Source organism: Hippopotamus amphibius, chromosome 2 (assembly GCF_030028045.1).
Source record: "Hippopotamus amphibius kiboko isolate mHipAmp2 chromosome 2, mHipAmp2.hap2, whole genome shotgun sequence".
NCBI classification, from domain to species: Eukaryota; Metazoa; Chordata; class Mammalia; order Artiodactyla; family Hippopotamidae; genus Hippopotamus; species Hippopotamus amphibius.
Genome location: NC_080187.1, coordinates 101,525,637 through 101,551,933, shown reverse-complemented (window position 1 = coordinate 101,551,933; position 26,297 = coordinate 101,525,637). Strand labels below are relative to the sequence as shown.

Genomic DNA, 26,297 nt, shown 5'->3' with positions numbered 1-26,297 from the left:
CAGCACCGAGACTGGAGCATCCCTCCTCCCAGGGCTGGGAGACTCTCGTAGTCAGGGCTAGCAGGACGAGATGCGGGGGAGGGACAACCGTCAGAGATAATCTGGGTTTTGATACTGTTCCCCGGGGTAGTGATAATTGAGGGAAGAGAGAGCATGCCAAGCACCACGGAAAATCTTGGTATTTGCACAATGAATCCATCCTTGAGGAAAGACTGGGCCACCCTTCATGCCTCAGGGAGCCGCCTGACCTTCCCTCATGTCTCCCATCTCTTTATAAGGCATCAATCGGGACACTCTTAAATGAGTCAGCGATTTTATCCAAGTGCTCCCCTACTCTCATAGCAGCTACTGGCTATTTTTCCCACTCGTATTTGAAGAAACCATCATCATTCATTCATGTGACTCGATTTTACCAGAAAATAGCAAGTGACATAACCTCATGGGGCCACAGAAAGACGAGCTGTGATTGCTGAACCACGCCTCATTCAACTGCTATTTGTAAATCAGAGCTTCTTTTGGGTCCTGTTTAATGGAAGGCACACATCCACTTTCCTCCTGGCGCCCAAGGTCACAAAAATATCAGACACTTGGAGGCAGCCATGTAAATTCCATGAGAGGCCACTGTGAGGCCAGTGAGGTCCTTGGGAATTCATGTCAGGGGATGAGTACTTCAGGGGTTTGCGTCTTGCTGTTGGGATGACCTCCACGGGATCTCACAGGCAGGGTAAACCGTGCTGAACATTTCCACAGTAGTGGAGTGGACAGGGGAGGTGGAGGGGTGGGGATGGCTTATCACCAGAACAAGATTTTAATTTCAGTTTGGATGGAGAAGCATTTCTTCTTTATCTCTAGAGATACATGTGAAACAGCTTTTTTTCCCACGGTCTGTTTCCTGACTCTGACCTCGAATTAAGGACAAAAAGGAAACAGAGCTGCCTTAAAAAGCCTTTTCATTTCTGAAGCAAAGTGCGTGTGTGACGGAGAGTGCGGGTGGTAGTTGGGGGAGGCAGAGAAACGTGAGTTTGAATCAATTCACAGATAACTCAGAAATTGAAGGGGCCTTCCCGTATCTTCACGTGGCACCCTACAAAGTTGTATGATGTTGTATGTACCCCACCCACCTGCCCTGCTTTTCTTATCATTCATGGCTCATTCAATGCCAAAATCTTTCTTTCCCAAGGATGCTCTTTTAACATAACTTATTTTAGTTAACCATTTATCAGTGTTTATTATGTACTGGGACATTATATGTATAATCTGATAGAATTCTCCCAATGGCCGTATGAGTTAGCCACAAGCACTATTCCTATTTCCACAGACAGGAGAGAAAGGCACAGGGAGGTTGAGCAGCTTGCCTAAGACCACCCAGCCAGGAGGTGGCAGAGCTGAGGCTCAAATCCGAGACAATCTGACTTTAAGACTATACACTTAAATGCCACTCACACCCTTTCCTCAGACTGATATGCAATCAAGTCAAGGATTCTGATAAGGGGGAAGGAACTGATATTTCTTGAGCATCAAATGGGTGCTAGCTACTGTGCCTGGGGGTTTATAAGTCTTTCTCCTCAAAGCTTCTCCATAACCCTCAATGGAATTATCATCAGCATACTCACCCCACCCTTCACCACGTTGAGGTTCAGAGAAGTTAAGCAACATGCCCAAAGTCACAAATCTAGGCAGTGACAAAGGCAGCCTTCAAATCTATGTCTGTCTGACTCCAACGTGATAGAACACTGGGGAAACCATAGCAATTGGCCTCCCACAGCAAACAGAGATGTTATATTATTATGTTTCCTTTGGTTTTGCTAGGAGAAGCATACTTCTGTTTCTTCTTGTGGAGGTTAAGTCTCCTTGTATCTTAATTTTGAAATAATCCACATATAGTAGGTTATTTTCAAGTTACAGTGTTCTATAATTGAAAAAAACGTAATAACAAGGGTTGGTGAAAGTGTGCAGAACCTGGAACCCTCATACCCTGCCAGTAGGAATGTAAAATGCTACAACTGTGTTTGGAGACTATGTGGCAGCTTCTTTGAAGGTTAAACATAGAGTTAACCTTTTGACCCAGTAATTCCACTCTTAGGTATGTACCCAAGAGAACTGAAAACCTATGTCTACACAAAAACATACACGAATATTCAGAGCAGCATTATTAACAATAGCTGAAAAGTAAAAACCTCTCAAACGTCTATCAACTGAGTGGATACACAAAATGTAGTTTATCTACACAGTGGAACTATTATTCGGCAATAAAAAAGGATGAAGTAGTGATACATGGTACAACACAGACATAACCTGAAGACACTGTGCTTACTGAAAGCAGCCAGTCACAAAGGACCACATGTTATAGGATTCCACTTATGTGGAATGTCCAGAATAGGAAGATCTACAGAGACAGAAAGTAGATCAATGGTTCCCAGGGGTTGGAAAGGAGATGATAGTTAAAGAGTATATGGTTTATTTGGGGGGAGGGGATGAAAACGTGCTAAAATTGATTGTGGTAATGACTGCACAACTTTATATACTACAAACCACTGAATGGTACACTTTAAACAGGTGAATTGTATGTTACATGAATTACATCTCAATAAAGCAGTTACATATTTATATTAAAAACACTGCACCATGAAAAAAGCCAATATTATACATTTGGTAGGCTCTCAAGAAATACCTATTGAGAGGCTTCCCTGGTGGTGCAGTGGTTAAGAATCTCCCTGCCAATGCAGGGGACACTGGTTCGATCCCTGGTCCGGGAAGATCCCACATATGCCACAGAGCAACTAAGCCTGCATGCCACAACTACTGAGCCTGTGCTCTAGAGCCTGTGAGCCACAACTACTGAGCCTATGTGCCACAACTACTGAGCCTATGTGCCACAACTACTGAAGCCTGCGTGCCTAGACCCTGTGCTCCGCAACAAGAGAAGCCACCTCAATGAGAAGCCCACACACCACAACAAAGAGTAGCCCCTGCTCTCCGCAACTACAGGAAGCCCACGCACAGCAACGAAGACCCAACATAGCCAATAAATTAATTAATTAATTAATTTTTAAAAAGAAATACCTATTGAATGAATGCACCAAAGCACTTTATGGCAATTTAAAAATAATAATAGTTTATTTAAATTCAAAGATGTCTTTTAGGAATGGATGGTCTATTTTGCAACAATGTTGTATAAAGTATGCCCCAGACTCAACTGTCCCCGGAGGTGAATGCTAATAATACTGACACCCCATGAGTGCTGAAACGTGGGCCTCGGTGATGAAAGTTCAGCAACGGCCACACCTGTGGAGGAATTTCCCATCTGTGCCAACAGGACCAACTGTGGTGAAAGAACCATCTGTGACTTGCTGACAATAGGGATGCCGCTGAGTGTTAACTGATCTCCCAAAACCCTCACTGAGCCAAACCCAGACCAGCAAGAATCTCCAGTGTGACTCAGGGCCACTAGCTAATGAAGGTATCACGTGGGTCCTGCGATCTGGAAAGGTGAAAACTACCCTTCCTTCATTACTTGAGACACTCCCAAGAGCAGGTCCTGGTAGCTCTTATCTATTTATGGTCACCTATGAGCTCAGATGACAGCGTATAGAAAAAAAATCAATACATTCCAGAGTAAAAATAGGAACTAATATTTAGGGTTGAAGGGGAGGAGACATGGAATAAATCAAAGTCGACACTTGAAACCCAGTTGAGGAATTAGCCTGATGTGAATGATTAAAGAAAAGCCAAGAAAAAAAGCACCCAAAGGCTGAGCGCACTGAAGAAGAAGCAAAGCAGAGTGTTAGTAGATTTAACAGCAAAACAAATGAGCTCAAGCTTTGCAGGAGTATGTAAAGTCCAGAAGCTACCAATGACTAGACAAGCCCTTCGAGGAATATTTTCAAGCCTTCTTCATCGGGGAACAAAAAACTTCTCAGAGATACTTTAGAAAGCATGTATTTTACGACTCTTGAATTCTACAGTAACAACCTCAAAATGAGTCTTGGATTAGGGAAGTTTTTCTGAGGACGCTGTACGAAATGGAAGTGAGACTATGGTACAAAACTGGAAGAGACTTATCCGAGGCATGGAGGCTCAAAGATGTCATGCGCTTAGCTCCTGGCTCACATCTCCAGGGATTCACTAGTATTATCTTGGACAGAATTCAACCCAGTCTACAAGAAAGCATCTTTGTGCAAAACAAATCCCAACTACAAAAAAATGCATTGTACACTCCCTGTGCAGAGGCTAGGAGTTTTTGTATATATTATTTGTTCTATTTCTGAAATAACTCTTTTGAGATAGATGTTTTACAGATGAGGAAGAAACTGTGGCTCAAAGAAATTTGACAACTTTCCCAACTACTAAGTGGCAGGGGGAGGATTCAATTCTGGGTCTTCCAACTTCTTAACCACTCTTTTCTCCACTACCCTACACCTTTCCAAAGTAAGACTGTAATGAATCTGAACAGCCATGGAAGGCCCTCTAGAATGAAAGACTGACATTTTCATAGAGAGGAAAGATCAGCATAAAACTAAGCAGACCAGAGGGAGAATATCACAAGAGCAACAAGAGGGCACTGGGTTTTGGAGCATCGGCAAGTCAGGGGACCCTAGGACAAGGACTGTGTGTGAAACGCTAGTCAAAATAAAAATGCCACCAAGGGGGGAAAGCAGGGTGAGGTGGTGCGATGAACTGGGAGATTGGGGTTGACATAGATACGCTCATATGTATTAAATAGGTAACTAAAAAAAATTAATGTAAAAAAATAAATAAAAATAAAAATAGCAATATCGACCATGACATCTAGTCCCCTAACGTCTACAGCTTCTGATTTCTTTTGTTGTCTGTATTTGATGAAGCACATATAAGAAGATAAGAAATTGGGGATTTTGGAATAGAACTTCACTCATTACTCAGAGTGTCTTATTTAGACTATAAATGTTAAAATGTGCTCCCAGAGTGGCCAACACTGCCACAGTCAATAAATAAACAAAATCAAGAAGAAAAATAATTGTAACAGCTTTCAATGTCTCTTACACAAGTCACAGAGATGAGATCATAATAAAAGTTGTGGTTGATTTTGCCACTTATCTTTCAAACTAATTCTCAACCATAAATCTTGCTTTTGGGTTTGTGGGGCAAAATTTCCAATTGTTTCTTCCCTTACCAGGAGTAACAAACCCAACTGGCTATCACTGACACAAGGTAATGACATAAGGTAATAAAAGGTGAAACATCCCTGTACCTGGGGGTCCCAGGGAAAGGGATCCTTTGCTCTTGGAAACTTTTCTGAATCTGTCACCAGTCATGGCCACTATATAGAGGGACCACAAGTTGCAAACATTTCAGAAAGAAATGCTGGTTTTAAATCTATTTGTTGTGTTGACTCATCAATTACCAAGTAGAAAGAAAACTGGACAGAGAGCTAGGGCCCTGTGTTCTAATCCACCCTCTGTCATTAAGTAGGTAGGTAACCTTCCCCAAAGGCGTTCCTCTCTCCTGGCCACAGGGCTCTCATCTGTAAAATGCAGGGCTCAGAGCAGATGGCTGCTGAAGACCTCCCCAGCTGTAGGACATTCTGCATCCCCACGCCACCCACCCCCACCTTCCTCTACTTGATAACCTGTTCTGGCAACTTCATAGCAAGTACCTGTTTCTTGGTGACGGTGCCATCCACAGGGTCCACGTATTCAAAGCTGTCTGTCTTCGTCACACTGTAGACATGGCTCCCCACAGCAAACTGCTGGCCGATGAAGGACTTGTCTGTGACCAAGGCCTCCAGGTCTCTCATGATGTAATAGGTCGTCTTGGGCTCTAACCCCTCATAGTCAAACCTGGTGAGGGGGAAGGCAGGACACAAAGGACAGACACAAATCTAATCAGAGAACCAGCAACTGGGCGGGCCTCTCAAGGTCATCTAATCATTGGTTTGGTTTTCATGGAAGAACTGCACAGAGAAGCACCTGCAGCTGGTCTCCCCTCTTCCCCCAGCCCTCCATTCATTCCCCATACAGCAGCCAGCATCCTCTCATAAACATCAAATCATGTCAATCCTTTCCTTTAAATCCCTCTAGAAATGCCTGTTATGTTGAGGGCGAGACTCAAAACCCTAAGCACAGTCTCTAAGGCACTGTGGGATCTGACCTGCCTGCCTCCTCGACCTTGTCTCCTGTCTCCCTTGTTCACTGTGCTCCAGCCACGCAAGCCACCTCTCCTGTCCTCAGAGACACGTCGCCCTTTCCCTCCTTTGGACCTTTGCTCTTGCTGTCTGTTTCCTCTCCCTAGCACGGTCTTCCCCAGCCTACTCAAATAACTGACACTTTCCCTTCCTTCAGTCTTCACTTTCAGGGTCACCTCTAGAAAGAGACCTTCTCTGACTAGTCATCTAAAGTAGCTTCCCTCTCTGGGATGAAGTGAGAGAGTAGCATAGACATATATATACTACCAACTGGAAATAGACAGCTAGCGGGACGTTGCTGTATAACAAGGGGAGATCAACTCGATGATGGGTGATGCCTTAGAGGGCCGGGAAGGGGAGGGTGGGGGGGGAGTCGTGGGAGGGAGGGGATGTGGGGATATGTGTATAAATACAGCTGATTCACTTTGGTGTACCTCATAAGCTGGCACAAGAGTGTAAAGCAATTATATTCCAATAAAGAGCTAAATAAATAAATAAATAAATAAATAAATAAAGTAGCTTCCCTCTATCTCTCCCCTTTGCTTGTCATCCTTTATTTCTTCTTTTCGTAGTTATCCCAATCTGTATTTACTTTGTTTATATACTTGCTTCCTTATTTCCTGTGTTTGCCCATGAGAACTGTAAGCTCCAGGAGGGCAGAGATCGTACCTGTTTTGTTCTCTGTTGCTCCTGATAAGCAGTGTTTTTTGTAAGTAGTGGAATGAATGATGGGAGGAAGTGAAGGAAGAAAGGAAGGAGAGAGAGGAAACAAGGCAGGGAAAGAGAGAAAGAGGAAAGGAACTCAATGTACCATAAAACTCTCTTGGAAACTTGGAAGAAATATCACAATTGTTCCATTAAAGAAAAGGTCCTCCTGGCCAAGAACATCGAATGTAACAATGGGGCTGGGAGGTGATTAGGGGAAAAAAAGACTAAAAATAACACCCATCTCAGTTGTTGTTGTGAGGCTTAAATAGGATATTGCATACCAAGCAGTTGGCACAATGCCAGACACCAGTGCTTAAAACTATTAATTACTTTGATTCTTGGTCACTACCATAAAGAGACTGTAGGGTCTCGATGTCAGATGGTTTTGACCAAGTCCTCATGGCACACCCAGGGGGCTCTGTTTAAGAAGGAAGCCCTAGGAGGGGCAGCTGTGCTCAAGCAGCTGTAGTGGGATCTCACACCGGGCTCTCTGTAACACAGGAAAGGAGGTGAATTCTCAGAGTGAACTATAGAAGGAAGATTTGAATAGTTGTTACTTCTTTTTTCTACCCAAGATATTTTGAGACTTCAGTAAACGTCAGGGTATTAGCCAAAACGGAGAACATGGAACGACACCATATCTAAAGATGGGTCCCCTGCACCTACATCCCTTTCTTCTATTCTCTCTCTCCTACACAAGGTGTGTCCTCCCAGCCTCATAATCCAAACAACAGGGAACTCTCTCAGAACATTCCTTCTCAGCAGTGTATGTGTTCTAATCCTAGATTCTCTTTAAAGATAGTTTTTTGGGGAAGGTGAAGACCCAACCAAGCAGAAATGGCAGGAGGATGGGATAAGAGGGTCTAGTAGGAGATAGAGAGGCACTGAAAGAGATTCAGAGGTTGAGAAAATACACTCACGTGACAGGTCACGTTCATGGCTGAGGTCATCAGACCAGCTGCCCAAATGCTCATCTTCATACACAGGCAGGTTCTGGCACTACCTTCCCCTCACTATCCCAAATAAGCCCCTCTGACCCTCACCACCACCAACACACTTTTAAGGAAAGAAATTTCCAAATGGAGAATTCCTTCTGGGATCCACTCACACAAGGAAAATCATCTGGGTTCTCAGGTACAACTTCAGGTTCAGTATTCCTTAAACCCAAACTGTTTATCTCCTCCCCACCAAGAAAACAGTCAGGCTAGAAACAATTTTCTTTCACAAGCACTTTCCACCTACCTTTCCCAGAGGCTGAAGGAAATGTTTCCTTTCATTCTGCCTATTCCCTCCTCCCTTTTTCTTTATCTCTGATCTCCTTGGACAGAAATCTGAGACATAATTAATGTCCTACAAGAATTTATATCTCCACTGCAGTATATTCTCTAATATGGTATTTGTTATGAAAAAAGTAATTATCATGTAAGCTCTTGGCCACAAAAAAATGAACTAGATTATAAATACACTTATCATACAAAACACCATGTCTTCAAAATGCTGGCAGAAAGCTAGATAATCATTCCACAAATTATGAGGAACACATCTCTGACTCAAAGCGATCTCACTAAGCCAGAGGCTGGCAATCATAATATATTTTATCAGGTTGGATTTTTTGGAACAGCTTCAGGCAATAAAAGGATTTGCTGTGCCAACTGGCCTCTTTGGTATGCTGAGAAAGCCCACAAGTCTCAGGATTTTTGGCACTGGCTAGAAGTACTAGTGAATAAAACAAGTTTCCACCTGCCTTAAGAGTCCTTATTTTATAACACAATGAATAATTCGAGGTGATTTGCAGGCCATCACATCCTCGGCCTTCTTAATTGAATAGGAACCAAGAATACGATGGTGCTGTCTACTTTTCCCAGAGCACGGCAGTCTCTGATTTTACTGAATACTATCACAGGCTTCCTTATTCTCTGATATTTATCTAAGTAAATGACCTCTTATGAGAAGAAACAATCACCTTATAAGGCAAGTCTAAAGCTTTCTTTCTGTCCCTTAAGCTCTTAAAATGCAACCAAACATCCAAAGTAGTTAACTCTTCATAAGCAAAGCAAATGAGCCACAGTCTGTTTTTAATACAAGAGCCGCTGAGACTACCCAAGGATTCCCTGTCCCATCCCGCGTTCTCCACAGTTAACATCCTTTCCGACCACTGCTCCCCCTAAACCATGGCTTGGTACTAGGTGCGCACACATAGCAGGCAGCCACACAGCCAGAAGACTCCACCCCCCTCGCTTGCTTCAACGACAGGAAAGTGGTAGAGACCCCCGACCCTAAGCTCTTAGCCCCTGAGCTTTCCCCTCCCTCCTTCCCAGGATAATACTTCCCTTTGCTGTAACTCCTTTCATGGGGACAGAACTTTAGCAAAATCTGGGGCTCCTGAACCATGAGGTCCCTTCAGAGGGTGCCAGCTCAGGCACCTTGGTCACTGTTTCGACCATGAGTCGGGGGTAAGACAAAGGTAGGGAGACGATTACAAAATCACCACAACCGGTGGCAGTTTCTGTTTCTTCCCCTCTTTCCTTGATAATTATGGGTGAAAAACCAACAAGGAAAGCCCCTGGTCTGACTGTACAACGTTCGTGGCCACCAGAGGACCCTTCGAGGTTCTGCAGTTCAGATTTCCTCTTGGGATGGCTGCCTACCTTATAGGCACTGATGAAAAGATCACAGAGGGATGTCACCAGCGGGGGAGAAATGTGTGTCCTATAATTTGCTACTCCTTGACACCATCCCTCAGCACCTCTCAGGAGGTACCTGGCTCCAGCCTCTGTATTCCTCAAATCTTCCTGAAAGATGCCTCCTTCATAAGGTTCTAGCCCATGTTTTTTTTTAAGCTCTTTATTGGAGTATAACTGCTTTACACTGTTGTGCCAGTTTTTGCTGTACACCAAAGTGAATCAGCTGTATTTATACATATATCTCCATATCCCCTCCCTCCCAAGACTCCTTCCCACCCTCCTTATCCCAGCCCTCTAAGTCATCACCCATCATCGAGTTGATCTCCCTGTGTTATGCAGCAGCTTCCCACTAGCTATCTATTTTACATTTGGTAGTATATATATGTCAATGCTACTCTCACTTCATCCTGGCTTCCCCTTTGCCCCCCACCTCCCATCCCCCTGCCTCATGTCCTCAAGTCCGTTCTCTACACCTGCATCTTTATTCTTGCCCTGTCACTGGGTTCTTCAGTACCATTTTTTTTAGATTCCATATATACAAGTTAGCATACGGTATTTGTTTTTCTCTTTCTGACTTACTTCGCTCTGTATGACAGACTCTAGGTCCATCCACCTCACTACAAATATTTCAATTTCATTCCTTCTTATGGCTGAGTCATATTCCATGGTGTATATGTGCCACATCTTCTTTATCCATTCATCTATTGATGGCTACTTAGGTTGCTTCCAGGTCCTGGCTATTGTAAATAGTGCTGCCATGAACACTGTGGTACATGTTTCCTTTTGGATTATGGTTTTCTCAGGGTATATGCCCAGGAGTGTAGCCCACTTTTTAAAAAAAGCTTCTCTAAGAGCAGTTCCCTAGGGTCCATACAGAGACCCTTGCCCTTCTCACCTGCAATAGTAGTGGCGGCCAAATTTGGCCCAGTGATCTCGGACAATTTCCTCCACACTCTGCTTCCTGGCAGCGATAATGGAGAGCCAGACCAAGACAGCCCAGAGGCCATCTTTCTCCCGGAGGTGATCAGAGCCTACGGGAGAAAGAAACATTCTGCTGAGGATTTGTTCATGGGGGAAAAGTTAAAGCTAAATGAACTATGAACACCCGTTAGCACTTGAGTGTTATATTGAAATGGTAGGATATATTTATCTATTGTGTTAAATATATGTCCCATGATATACTTGCATTTCTAAAAATATGCAACCCAAATTCAAAGAACATAAAATAATATCAAAGAATAAAACAAAATACTGGAAATTGTTGAAAGGATCAAAGAGCCAAGGTGATGTCACATTTGACTAACGGTATCGTTCACTCAGTAAATATTTGGTGATCCTTACAAAACACCAAGCATTGGTTAGGTACCAGGGATGTGGCAGTGAACAAGTTAGCTCTTTATTCATAAAGTGTGAATTCAAGTAGGCAGGGACAGGCAACAGAGAAGCAGATGAAAGAACAAGATGCACCAAGTAAGGACAAGGGCTATGAAAGAAATTAAACTGGGTGGGACTTCCCTGGTGGTGCAGTGGTTAAGAATCTGCCTGCCAATGCAGAACATGGGATTGATCCCTGGTCTGGGAAGATCTCACATGTTGCAGAGCAACTCAGCCCGTGCACCACAACTACTGAGCCTGTGCTCTAGAGCCCATGAGCCACAACTATTGAGCCCATGTGCCACAACTACCGAAGCCCGTGTACCTAGAGCCCATGCTCCTCAACAAGAGAAGCCACTGCAATGAGAAGCCCAAGCACCACAACGAAGAGTAGCCCCTGCTCACTGCAACTAGAGAAAGCCCGTGCACAGCAACGAAGACCCAATGCAGCCAATAAATAAATAAATAAATAAAAATTTTAAAAAAAGAAATTAAACTGGGTGATGATGTCACAGAGCATGACATCTGCAGAGACTGCTTTACTAGAGTAGTGTGGCTTACCTAGGGTGGGGTTGAATGTTGCCCCACCCCCAACGGAACCAACCAAAGATATGACCACCTGGAACCTGTGAATGTGACTTTATTTGGGGAAATAGTCCTGCAGATACAACTAAGTTAAAGATGTTGGGATGAGATCAGCCTGGATTATCCAGGTGTGTCCAAAATCCAATGACAATGTTTTGAGAAGCGAAGACAGGAGAAATCCAAAGGAGCGGGTTTGTGGAGTCAGAAGCAGAGGTTGGAATTATGCTGCCACCAGCCAAGGAACGCATGGAGACACCAGAACCTGAAAGAGGCAAGGAAAGAGTCTCCCCTAAAGCCTTCAGAGGAAGCATGGCTCTGCCAATACCATGATTTCAGATTTCTGGCCAGAACAAGAAGAAAATTAATTTCTGTTGTTTTGAAACCACCCAGTTGTTGGTAATTTGTTATGGCAGCATTAGGAAACGAATACGGGTAGTCAGGGCCAGCCCCGCTGAAGAGATGATATGTGAGCTGATACCTGAGAAGAAGGAGCCAGACTTGGGTAGATCTGGGGACAAAGCACAAATTTCCTGAGGCAGGAAGGAACCAGGAAGCTTATTCCTACAGCTATTTACATAGAAATAGAGGCAGCTCATATTGTGGCAATCACACAAGAAGAAGAGTGTGCAGGCTAAACAAGTAGCTTCCTGTGCACAAAGAACCCAGAGGAATGTGTTGGAGGCTCATTGAAGCATCTGTCTAGTGGCCAACTGTAAGCTCTCCCAACTGTAAACTCTCTCCTGAATACAAAGGAATGTGTTGTATTGTACGAAAGGCGATGTAATGGAAAAAGCATGGGGAAAGCTTTGGAATTAGGGTTTACAACCAAACTCCGCTACTTCCCAGGTATGTGAGAAGTTATCGCAAAGTTGTTAACCTTTCTGAGTCTCAGCTTCTCATCTGTAAGACAGGGACACCATCACCCATCTGTTGGGCCGTCATATGAATTTAATCACACTCAGAGGGTAGGCTCTGGAGTCAGATTGGTCACATTCAAATTCTGGCTCAGCCACTGACCTTCGTGTGCCTTGATGTCCTCGTCTGTAACATAGGGAAATAACAGCCCCTACCCCATGGGTTACTATCATGATAAAGTAACTAAATATGCCCAGGTATTTAGATCAATGATTGGGATGTCAGGGATGTCACAAGTGTTTGTTTTGTTGTTGATCTTATTGGTAATTCACATAAAGTACCAACCTGGTGCTAATTCCTCGATACACACTTTGATGCCAATTGTTCTCAGTCATTTACATAATTTTATCCTCTGACTCTGGCAATAGCAATGTCTTAAGACCAGGAGACTGGGACCAGGGGTTGGATCATTTCTTCTTGCAATAGAGCAATAAGAATGGACAACAGTACTTGGGGTTCAGGGCTAGGAAGCACAGAAACTCAGAAAGGAAGACCCAATGACACACAGCTGTTTAAACTTTGAAAATGGGCTGAAACAATTCCTTAGTTGAGTTAGGCACCTTTGAGAACGTCTCACCAAAGCTATGGACCATTTATACTTCTTGTTACATTTGCAGTGTTAAATGTTAAATGTTTTTCCTCAAAAAAAGGAAAACACACAACCTTGAGAGGGCAGTGAAGATACTTAAAAGGAGAAGTGATCAAGTCTTTGGCTCCTCTATACACTGATCAATGGTCTGCTGATGCCACTTTTAGATGTCTGGTTGTGGCTGTCTCTAGCCTGAGAAGACCTTGGGCTTTTAATCATCACAGCATGGAGTGACTCTAGTCCCATCCAAGGAACTCTGCACACTGCTACAAAAATGGAAGAAATCTGGAAGATGCTGGGTTAGCTCCATGACCTAGTGCCAAAAAAACAAATCTAGGAAGCCCTGCCCAGTAGGATATTTTCAAAACTCTTTGTCCTTTACAGCTGAAAAAAATCACTTTTATTTACTGGCTAGAGAGAAATACCTTCTTGTTCTAAAACATGGGCTTTGCATACCTTGAATCTCCAGCTGGATTGTATTACCTGGAGATAGACCCATTAGATGCTAAGTATGACATCTAATAAGATGTCATAATTTAGGGAAGAGAAATATAAAGTTCTTTTAGCAAGATAAACAAAACAAAACAAAACCAATCCCACACAAACCCACCTCAACTGTTTGTAGCCAACCACATAGTAAATTGTGAACTGGCTTGGATATTCTCAGCTACAAGTTAAACATTGCCCAGATTCATAAGGGGCCAATGATCAAATAAAATTAACTGTGCTTTTTACAGCTCTTTGAGGTTGGGACAGAGACACTGATGACTTGCAATTACACACACAATTCCACTGGACTCTCATAGTGTGCTTTAGAGGGGACTATGGGGAAACAACTCTCCTTTTAATCAGTTTAAGACCAGGGAACTATAATGCCATATCTGTGACAGAGAAATTAAACAGGAAATGCAGAAGACACAAAGGCATCAAATGGTTTCCTAAAACCCCACTATAAACAGGGTGAAAGTGGAGGAGAGAAATGCTCACACTATATATGACAGGACTAATAGATTTTATATTAAAAATGTTTTTATAAGTCAATCAGAAAAAGAGAAACCCCAATAGAAAACTGGGTGGATAGGCACAAATGAGCAGTTTTCAAGAGAAAAATATTGACAGTCAAAAACATCTGAACAAATGTTCAATCTCACCTCAGTCTAAGAAAAATCCATAAAATGGAATCCCATTTGGGGACTTTCAAATTAGCACGCATTCATTAGGGGCAGGGGAACACCTAGTACTAGCAAAATACCAGCGTAAACGTGTACAGTTTGGTAGAATAATTTGGCAATAATGATCAATAGCTTTAAAACAATAACTAGTTTTGGACCCAGCTATTCTATTTCTTAACCTTTGGTCAAAAGGATATTCACTAAAGCAGCTTAAAGAAGAGGGAAAGTTGAATAAATAATAAAAAGAAAAAAAAAGCAAAGAAAACAACAAAAAAATTTTAAAGAAGAGGGAAAGTTAAAAAATGAATACTAATTGTTAAGACTAGGAAATTGTGGAAAATCCACACAAAAACTTGTTGTGCAGATAAAATATTGAATAAGAATCTTTGGTAACACATGGAATGATGGTCACCCAATTTTTTTAAAGAACTTTTATTGAGATACAGTTGACATACAGTAAACTGCACATATTTAGAGTGTACAATTTGGTATTTTTTTTCTTATTAGTAATGTATATATGGCAAACCCAATCTCCCAATTCATTCCCCCCTCCAACCCTCCCTGCTTTCCCCACTTGGTGTCCATATGTTTGTTCTCTACATCTGTGTCTCTATTTCTGCCTTGCAAACTGGTTGATTTGTACCATTTTTCTATATTCCGCATATATGTGTTAATATACGATATTTGTTTTTCTCTTTCTGACTCACGTCACTCTGTATGACAGTCTCTAGGTCCATCCACGTCTCTACAAATGTCCCAGTTTCATTCCTTTTTACAGCTGAATAATATTCCATTGTATATATGTGCCACATCTTCTTTATCCATTCATCTGTTGATGGGCATTTAGGTTGCTTCCATGTCCTGGCTATTGTAAATAGTGCTGCAATGAACATTGGGGTGCATGTGCCTTTTTGAATTATGGTGTTCTCTGGGTATATGCCCAGGAGTGGGATTGCTAGGTCATACGGTAACTCTATTTTTAGTTTTGCAAGGAATCTCCATACTGTTCTCCATAGTGGTCACCCAATTTTAATAAATGTTAAAAAATCAGGTTACCAAAAAAAGAATATTTAGTATTTTTTTTTTTTGTAGAAAGACACATGTAGACATGTATTCATGTGTGTGCACAGGTAATCAACAGGACATGCACCAAATCGTTGTGTTGTCACTGAAGCAGTAGAAGTGCAGATGTTTTGCTGCTTTTTCCTTTGCAGTATTTCCACAACAAATGTATATTATTTTCATTACAAGAAAAAAATAAAAAAAGTTAAAATTGTCTACGGTGTGTAGAAATTCAGATTTGAAAACGTGAAATCCCATCTACCAAGGGTTAGCTGGGATGCTAAAGGCATCAATACTGCCGGTGAACAGGGGATGAATTTTGAACCCATTGCCCATGCCATTTCTTAGACTGAGTCATAGCTACTTAGAGCATTGAGACTGAATGGGACCCCTTCATGGGGCTCACGGGTTTGGGGATTAGGATCAGGACATCCTGTAAGGCTTTAGGACTTGACAGAAAGTGAGGACAGGCAAGGCAGTGCACTGCTGAGCTGTCAACGTTGGCCTTGGGGGAAGCTGGGCTTAGGGTTTGCTCACCTCATAGGGAGACCCCAGTAGCAAGGGCAAAGCTTTAGATTCATCTCAAGAGACCCCAGGGCACTTCTACTATTGCTGACTGGGTGTGAAGAGGGACTCACCCAGCCGGTGTTTCACCCCCTTTCTTCCCAGGCAAAATCTCTACACTCTGTGAACAATTAAACAGTTGTTTGGGAAAAAAGCAAATACAATAGCTCTTTCACTTCCTCATTTCACATATTCACATCTGCTCCATCTTTAGAACATAAGATTCCAGAAAAAAGTTCTTCGATACTAACACTTATACATGCATACTATTGCCAGTACAATTTTTAATATATTTTATTTTCTAGAGCAGTTTTAGCTTCATAGCAAAATTGAATGAAAAGTACAGAGAGTTCCCATAACAGTCACTGTCTCCACACAAACACAACCTCCCCACCATCAACATCCCGCACCAGAGTGGGACATTTGTTACAAATGATGACCCTACACTGACACATCATCACCCAAAGTCCACAGTTCGCGTTAGGGTTCACTCTTGGTGTTGTACATTCTACGGGTTTTGACAAACACATATCCACCACTACAATATTGCACAGTTTCACGGCCCTAAAAAACCCTCTGTGTTCTGACTATTTATCCTTCCCTCCCTCATAGCCCCTGGCAACCACTAATCCTTTTATTATCTTTATAGTTGTGCCTTTTCCAGATTATCATATAATTGGACTCATATAGTATGTGGCCTTTTTATTGATAGTTTGGCTTCTTTCACTTAGTAATATGCATTTAAGTTTCCTTCATGTCTTTATAGCTCATTTCTCCTTAGCACTGAATAATACAGTACAATTTTTGAAGTTTGCCTTCTCTGGATTTCTGGCTGGTGGTGCAGTCAGAGCTTCCACCTGGTTCGGGACACTGCAAGAAGCTTTAGCCCGTATTTCCAAAGCCTGAAAGTATCACTCAACTGTCCTTCCTCTATCCAGGCTAGCCCAGCCCAAAACCCACTCAGACTTACTTTGCCCAGCCCGGAGAAACAGCCATCTCCACTCAGATACCAGAAGGGAGGTGTTCAGCTCTCCCTGCCACAACTCCAGGAAAAACTGACTCCAAAAACAGGTCTATTTTTTTCTCATCAGAAACATTCTTAGGCCCCTATTCCCCCAAATCAGACTTTGAATTTTCTCAAGATTTAAAACCATATTACTTTGAGCTAGGCAGTACATCAGTAAGTATACTGACCTCACAAAAGAAATGGGGAAAAAAAGAGAGTACTCAATCTCAAAGGAATTTTCCTCAAATGGAAATGCCAGCATGGACAAATCAACGCAATAAAACACCACACATGTTACTAACAGATCAAGTCATCTCAGTTGAAACTCAGATCAGGAAAGTCTGAATTTGTCATTTGGGAAAATATAAATCATTCTGCACCTGTTGCCAACTCCGAGCTAGAAATAAGTTAGTGGTTCTCAACCCAGGCTGCCCATTATAATCACCTAAAGAACTTATTAAAAATACCAATGCTCAGGCCCAACCCCAGACCAATAAAATCAGAATTTTTGGCAATGGGACCCAGGTTCAGTATTTTGTTTTTAATTCCTTGGGTAATTCTTATGGGCAGCCAGACTTGAGAACCACTGTCTTAAGAGAAGGATATACTCAAAATAGTCCCCAGATTGGGGGCAGATTACTTAGGGGTAGTAAATTAGGCCTCTTCTTCTGCTTGCTCAAATTTGGCACTAAAGGAAAGTGGTCATTGGTCTCTAGTTCAATGGATGCCCCTGGCCTTAATTAGGTGGGGGCCTCTCACTGGAGCCAGCTTCAATATCATGGTTTCCCCCCGCCCCTTTTGTCTGGAAATCTTGTGCAGGCCTTGCCAAATTTGGGGTAATCAACGCATCCAGGTGTACATGGGACTTTCTCCATTTTAGCAGGAGATGAACAACATCCCAGGAAACCTCTCTGTCCCAGGTACACCAGGATGGTTGGCCATCGGATAAGGAAGGCCACCAGCTCAAAGACGGTTTTTAGGATATGTGCATTTACAGCACATACCTAAGCACACACATTTCCTAGAGCCAGAAATGATGGGAAATATACCTATATACTTGCTCTTGATGCACAGTTATACAACAAGATAAATTCCATTTTTAGAAGAATAACAGCAAGGCACCAGGCACTTCACTTTGTACTATATACATCTATCAATTATATCCGATTTTGACAATTTGATAGCTTCTCTTTACAGATAAGAGATTGAGGTTAGGTCATTTGTATGAAGTCACATGGCCACTAAGTGGTGAAAAGAAGATTCACACCTGCGCGGTTTGGCTCCACCACCTGTGGACATAACCATCACTGGAAATCCCCAGTAATGCCAGCGGTCCTCAGGAGCTGCAATGGGGCAGATAAAATGCCACATGTGGTTAGACCTGAGGCAGCCCTTCTGAAGATCTGGGTGATGGATTTGCGTTTTTTCCTCCTCACATTAGACATGTAGGAAGTTGCCAGATTTCCTTTTACTTCTCCTCTCCTCTCAACTTACCCTTTTCATTTACAAATGAAGTTTTCATTAATTTGCAGCTTTGAAATTCTTCCCATCCTCTTTGTATCCACTTCGGGATTTGTCTTTTCAACATACTGAAGTTATGAGGGAACACTGGGAGGCACCCCTTGCAGGGAATCTGAGATTTGAGAACATGCTACTGAACTGTGACAGGTTTTGTTTTTTTTCCATGTCTCAAACTGCTCGTGTTCAGCTCTTCAAATCTGGACAAAAAGCGGGGCTTATGGAAAAACTGTCACTTTTCCATGCTTAAGAGAAGTACTTTTTAAAGAAGTAATGCTCTATAGTGTTTATCAATCAGAGAACAAAGCTGTCCTGCATGAACGTGGGTCAGAGCCAGCTGTCAGCTCAGAAAGGTGGGACGGCAGTAACTGACAGCGTAGCTCATGCTGCGTTATGAAAACCCTGGGTCCCAATGCTATGCAACGATAAACCTGATGATGATGGAGGTGCTTGACACAATATGCGGGCATGGCTCTTGGCTAATATCCTGACTGCTGTGACACCCTGTAAACTCCATGAGGGGAGGACCTGTGTCTGAAATGACTCATCATTCTCTCCCGGCCCTGGCTCATAGAAGGTGCACAGTAAACCGTCGTTGAATGAATGAATGAATGATTAGGTGAAACTCTAGCATGTAGTTTGATGTAATTCATCAGATTCACTCCTCACTAAAAGCTGGAAGCAACCTGAAAAGATATATAAGGAAAAACTTTATAGATCATCCCGTTGAACAGATTTGTCTTATGAACGAGGAAATTGAGGCCCGGAGAAGTCAAGTGATCTGTGTAAGGAAATTCAGTGACAGAGAGGGGGTGTCAAGCTCTAACTGGGTCTGTCAGCTCCTGGTGCTGTGCTGTTTACATGACATCATTCTTCCACATCCCCGGCATGCACCCCATCCCCATCGAAAAGAATTAACCGGATGGGAGAAAAGGACCCCTTGGCATGTCCTGAAACAGGAAAAACAGAGTAAGACTGGGTTTGAATCCTGGCTCTGCCACGTGAACTTGGCCAGTGGCTCGACTTCCCTCCCTAAGCCTCAATTACCTCGTCTGTAAAATGGGGTTCATTATGGTCCCTAGTTCATTTCAGAGTCAAGAAGTCTCAGTGAAATGATGTATAGGAGGCCCTAAGCATGTACTTATCACTCAAGAGATGCTCGATACATGACAAGTATTAGCACTCTTTCATTAACACAGGCCCTACGGCAGCCAGGCCATCCATCCCAGAGGAGGAGAAAGCGTTAACAATGTCAGGGCCGGCCAGCGGACACTCCTGCCTCACAGGCGCATGCCAAGGTATGGGACAGTGGGACCTCCTGACTCGTATGTCCCATCCCACTTCTTTGTCACCAGTGCTGATGGGAAAAACACAACTCTCTAAGAATTGTTCCCTGCTAGGTCATAAGCTGAACCAGAAATCTCTCTGGTGGGTTTAAGGCTTGCACCACAGGGTTGAGGACCTGTCACTCTTTAGTCATTGTACTTTGTTCTCAGTGGGGTCACCTGGTAACCGGGAGAGCGCAGCGGGGGAAGCCTCAGAGCATAACTTTAGGGATTGCATCTTAAATACCAAGGGATGGACCCCCTTGTTAAAAGTCCCCTAGTAGACACTGTGAAAAGAAACCCTTAGTCTGTTTGGAATTCTTCAGTCCGTGAAGACTGAAGAATGTTTTCCCAGGGTCCCAAGACCCAGGATGCACTGGTAAGTGTGGACACAGACTCCGAGGGACGCCCCGTTCCTTTCTTTCTGCTCCACACTTTGGTGTCACACAACACCCCCTCTGCCACTTTTCATCAGCTTGCAGGATGAACTGAAGGGTCAGTGGGACTGGAACTGTGGAGACCCCAAGAAAAGGAATATATTTTTTTTTGATGGAGACATTCCTCCCACTCCAGGTGGGAGCTCTCTTTCCCAGCACAGGGGCTGAGAGTTTGTAGAGGGTCCAGATGAGAGTTTCAGTTTTCAGAGTTTACAAGCAGGCTCTTGGGGGTTGTCAACCACAGCACCTCTGTGCTCTGGCCCAGCCTAGATTGAATTGCACATGTGCACACAGCCTGTTTCAACTTGTCCAACAGAGAAATTGCTCTCCTAGTGCTGATAGTGCTGTCATCACAGCCTCCTCATGTCACACTGCTACCCAGCCAAATTTACACAAATCGGCCAGAAATAAGAGAAAGAAATGTGATCGAACCTTAATAATCTGAAATTCACAGATATGTGGGCCTCCTTGTCTGGCCTAGAGACTGGACAGATGTGAAAACTTCCAAATGTAGAGTTAATGATAATCTGAATAGGGAATGAATTGAAGTTTTCCTTTATTGTACCTTTAAAAATATGGTATTAAGTAAAAATAATTGTATAAATAAGTTAAACCTATTCAATATTTCTTCAACAGCACTCCTGTGAACCCAATCTTGAGTTAGGATGTACATAGTTCATGTGTGAAATATAGATGAAGGAAAAGGTATGGAACTTGAAAGAGTTATAAACTGTTTAACTATTAGGGGAAATAAAATGTTCTTTCACAAAGCAACTGGAGAATGAGTCAGTAATGTAAGCCATAAGACAAGAGAGCAGAGTATGTGTATGCTAAAGGCTGTAAGAATTTAGTAAATACAAAAGATCACTAAAGCTAGAACCCAGCCACTGTCAAACGTGGCTACTTACAGGTAATTGTCAGCAGCCCTCCACCCCCTAAACAAAGGAAATAAGTGAATAAAATGAATTACAAATACGTAACAGTTTTTGTAAAATTTTAAATCTGTTCATTAATACAGACTTGGGGATGGAGTTTTCCTAAAAGATTGTGTTAGCTATTAATTTGTGCTAATAATGATATGATGATTGAGCTTTATTTTAAAACTTTATATAATTCTGAGTTTACTATAATTCATAACATCCTTCCTCACTCCCTTCCAACTGATCTATATGTATGTGGTTTTGTTTTTATGAATTCTCCCAAATCTTAGGGTACTTAATGCCCAGATTTCCAGAATGATAAAAATATAACTACTTATATTGATAAAAACATAACTCCAGAATGATAAAAATATAATTACTAATAATGCAAAGAAGAAATACCAAGATGGAAATTCTCTGTTTCTTCCTCCTTTCTTTCCTTCCTTCCATCTGCCTTCCATCCATCTTTCCAGCCTTCCTTCTTCCCTCCCTCCCTCCTTTCCTTCCTTCATTCGTTCCTTCCTTCTTTCCATCAGCCACCCATCTTTGTATCCTTCCATCCAGCCTACAAAGCCTGCCATATATGAAAGAAATAGAGCTGAGCAAGACAGACATGGCTGCTGTCCTCAGGGCATTTATAGTTGCATGGCAAGCAGAGGGATCCAGAAAAATCTCAAAAGACTGGAAAGATACTCGCGATTTCCTGTGACATGAAATACACATATGCTCTGGGCCCCTTCCTTTTGTGCTAGAGACTGGTCAGATACAAAAAAGAGCCACCTTTAAGCGCTCCAGGCTGTACTCCAGAGGCCACAATAGAAAAAGTTGGTGTTAACAATGAAAGACAAGCCGTGTTGGTGCCAGGAGACCTGGATTCAATTCCAAATTTCCAGAAAGAGATGGTTGTATACAAAAGGCTTAGCAACGCCCCAGCACATACTAAGTGCTAATTTTAAAAGATAATTATTATTATTGTAGAAAACTCATCAGAGAACACTTTCTTGGAAAAAGCAAACGTTGTTGCATTGCCTGATTTTGTTTGGCAAATTTGTACGGCTAGTGATATGAGCTTTTTTAAAATATATAACAAAAGTAATAGTAATACTCAACATGGTGGTCAGCTTGGAGTTCTTCCAGGCATTCACAAACACAGCAATTCTTTACGTTACCTGTAAAGGGACAAGCTCTGGGCATGGTCATTTATACACTCCCCAGATGGCACGCCTTCTTAGAAAACTGATGACAGTGCTGGCAACCAGTAGAACACCCTCAACAAACGCTCCCAAACGTCAAAGTTTTTGGTTTTTTAGCTCTCGGTTTTAGTATTTTAGTACATCCCCCTTTGTGTATGGGAACAAGTCCAGATATCTTCCAATTTGGAACTTGAAAAAAGTGGCCAGAATGCCATTTAGATGAGCAGTTTTCTTCTATTTAAATCTAAGGATTTATACAACATTCTCCTTTCTCTCTGAAAAGTTTTCCAAAGCCCTTCCCAAGAAGTGGGTGAGTATCTAGTCCTAGCACAAAAGATGATTTGGCTTCTGAAATTACCTTGGTTGGTTGACAGAGCAATAAATACAGGTTTCCTATTGTCTGGGATCTGGACCCTTTCCACAGGAGAGAAGCCTGAACTTTGATCCTATCACCAGCCTGTTTCCTTGGAAAGTTCTGGGAGCTCAAGATGCTGACAAGGGAAATTTCCTCTCAGGGTATATCCTGCTCATCTTGGACAAAAAGTTTGGCATTCTTGAGCCCGAGGCAGATCCATATTATGAAGCTTTTCTAGGCACTAAACTATGCATCCCTAGCTGGTACACAGTTCCATGCCCCAGGGGCACTGCAAAAGGCCTCCACTAGAAAAAGCTTCGATAAGTTGTAGAAGCATCTCCCCAGTCTCAGGTCTCAAACCTTTCCACCTCTCTGCTTTCTCCTTCCTCAATTAGCTCACTTGATTTTGAGAACTATATCCCAAGGCAGATGGGGAGCTCCTGTGATCAGCTGACTCTTACAGGTTGGAATTGTAAGGGGTCAGAGAGGCCACGTGGTTTGTTGGTAAGTGGCAGGTGAGGGTCTTGAACATCGTCAGCCTCACATTCCTGGGCCTCTAGAATTCCTGAACCAAATCTGGTGTGGCATGTGAGACACACTCTTTCTATCGTTACTGATGAAAAATAAATACCAGCAATGTTTCCTACTCCTGACTGCACATCCAAATCCCATGAAGATACTTATTTAAAATGCAGATTATTAGGCTCCATCTTTCCAGGGATTTCAAGTAAGGGTAGGATAGAAATCTGTATTTTAGCAAGTTCCCCAGGTAATTCTTACATATCTAGCTCAGTGTCTCTCCAAGAACCAGCATTAATAAGAAACAGCATGAAGCCACTTTTTCTTTCCAAGACTGAGTGGTCCAGTTCCTCAGGCTTTCTAACAGTCATTTACTGTCAGGTGCTGGAGAGATGGAATTAGCCACTGCTTTCATGGGAAAGGCTGATCAGCACCGTGGAAAGCAGCATACACCGTAGGGCAGGAGAACTGTCTTTCAGTTCAACTGTAATTTAATTCAAGTGGAGGCCTTTTCCAGGCTTTGGGGCCCTGGGTGAGTCACTTAACCACTTCTTGGGTTCAGGAGCTTCATCTGTCAAATCAGGCTAATGTCACCAGAACCCTAAGTACCTTTAGGGCTCCACACATTGAAAAATCTTCTTGTGCTCCTTGAAAGGAAAATAATAGGCAAATATAACAGTGAGAGGCTTTTAAAATTCCCTTCTAGTCCAGCCTACATGTTGCAATCAGCATAACAATCTGAAAGTAAAGCCTGATGGAAAGTGGCTGCAATCAGACCTACACCCCGCACCCCCCCCCCCCCGCCCCGTCCCCCGCAGACTGTGGTTTCCTGTTTCTAGTTGAGTCAAGCCTCAACATCTAAGCTAGGCAGGCAAAGGGCTTAAAAAATGAGGCCCTCCCCACTGGTATTTCCAATACTGTTTCTTGATACTCCCTTCTCTACCCTACCCTATACGTCAGAAGTTAGTGAACTTCAGCTCATGGGCCAAATTTGGACTTGGGTCTATTTTTGTAAGTGAATTTTTATTGGCACACAGCCACACTCATTTATGTATTGTCTATGGCTGCTTTTGTGCTACAATTACTGAGTTGAGTAATTGTAGAAGAGACCATACATAGCCTCTCAGTTCAAAAAGCCTAAAATATTTACTATCTGGCCCTTTACAGAAAAAGTTTGCCAACCTCTGGTATAGACCAGTCTTTTGACCATGACCCACAATAAATGCATTTTACAGTGAGACCTAGCAAACAGATACCTGTATACATATTTATACATACATATTTCTCAAAATAGCATTTATCTTTAACAAGTGCAATGCATTCTGATAGTTTCTAGCCTATTACATTTTCTTAAAAAGCTGTTCACAACTATACCAACCTCATGACCCCAAATTAGTCTTGATTCATATTTGGAAAACACTTCTCTAGACAAACTGAACAGCTGGCTGAACACATGTCCCCTGCTCTCCCACTTCTATTCCTTTCTTGACATTGCTGCCTCCGTCTGACAAGGCTCTGTCCTTTCATCTCTATGTGTGCAAATCCTTCCCATTCTTTAAGAACCATCTAACTTCTATCTCTTCCAGGAAGTTTGCTTTGAGCCTCCAGTTCCAAACTACTTTCTCCTTTTCTCATCTCCCACAGCGCTGTTTCTATTCCTCTATTGTGGAACTCTGAAGTTTCTGCTTTGTAGAAAACTCATCTGTCCATCTTTCTAATTATGTACCCTAAAAATCTTGAATTTCTTAAGGGTATGGTCTTTTTGTATTCTACATACCATCCAATACAGTATCGTCTACTCTGTAAGTACTGAATAAATGTTTATTAAATTGAAGTCAGCAAATGTTTGTTATTAATGGTATCATGCTTTATACATATAATATTTTATCCTTTAATTTTAAAGACTACAAATTTATAATCTTTTGTAAGCACTTAATAAATGTTTATAAAGACAGAGAGAGAGAGAGAGGGATAACAATGGACTTATCAGTTTCCATTCCAGTTGCTAGATTTGTGTTATTTTAATAACCAGCAGGCAGAATTATTATATACAATATACAATCCCTGATTTTTTGAATCACAGTCACTGGTTTAGACACACAAAACACCAAAAAGGACACACAGAACACCTATTTTTTAGGGCCTCAGCAGAGAAGAGGTATAACAGTTTCAAGTGTCCCAAGCAGACCTGCCGTCCATAAGCTGAGATCAAACAGTAGTAATTTAGAGAGTTTGATGTGGTCTCTTTTTCGAAGGAGAAAAACATGCCTGCCAACCCTTCTGTACCATTAATGCTGTTAGACTCTAACTGATTTTGGCAAAAGGAGACAATTTCCCAGGAGAAATCCCTTCAGGAACCCTGACATAGCCTGAAATGCTATCATTATGACCAGTTAGAGTGGTTTTACTGCAATCTGTTTAAGCATGACCAAATAAGATTTATTCTTAGGAATTCAAGGATGGTTTGATATCAGCAAGTCAATCATGATATTTCATTACATTAACATAATAAAGGAAAAAACCATTAATATATCACTTGATTCTGAAAGGGCACCTTCCAGCGGCCATTTATAATATGATTCTAAGAAATATTAGAATAGGAAAAAAACTACATAAGCATGATAAGGACTTTATCAATATTAAAAAGCAATCATCAAAACAGATGGTAAAATACTGAATCAATTTCCATTAAAATCATGAATATCACAATTGTTATTTAATATTATTTTGAAGATTGTAGTTAATGCAATAAGAATATGAAATAAAAGGTCTAAATATTAGAAAACACAAAAAAATCTTTTAGTTGTAAGTTATATGACTGTACACCTAAAAATGTAGAGTTTTTAGAAAAGAAAATGCCATAATTAATAACAATCTGTTAAGGTGGTTGTAAACCAGAGAAAAGACATATTAATCAATAGTTTTTCTTTACATAATTTTATGTGTTTATATGTTATGTAAACAAATTAGAAAGGAAAATGAAGATATTAACATTAAAATCAAAGCTGTTAAAAGCTCTATAGGACATATGACCCAGTTTCTTCAATGAATAAATTAGAAAGAGAAAACGTAGAGGGGAGAAATGCAGATTAAAAGAGACTTAAGAGATATCAACCAGTTATGTAACATCTTTTGGATCCTAATTGTAAAAATCTATTAAGGAAAGGAATGTTGACAATATGAGAAATTATTAAGAAATTACTTTTGG

At 41.9% G+C, this 26,297-nt stretch overlaps 1 protein-coding gene across 3 annotated transcripts in view; it reads right to left on the bottom strand.

The window, feature by feature from the left end:
• Window positions 1–26,297, bottom strand: part of PGM5 (phosphoglucomutase 5) — a 178,958-nt gene that overhangs the window by 46,990 nt on the left and 105,671 nt on the right. For all 3 annotated transcript variants that reach the window (XM_057724740.1, XM_057724741.1, XM_057724742.1), the window contains exons 8-9: window positions 10,451–10,586; window positions 5,636–5,819 (exon numbers count right to left, since the gene is read on the bottom strand). In XM_057724740.1, the coding sequence (XP_057580723.1) occupies window positions 5,636–5,819; window positions 10,451–10,586 (320 nt within the window). The remainder of the gene's footprint in view (window positions 1–5,635; window positions 5,820–10,450; window positions 10,587–26,297) is intronic.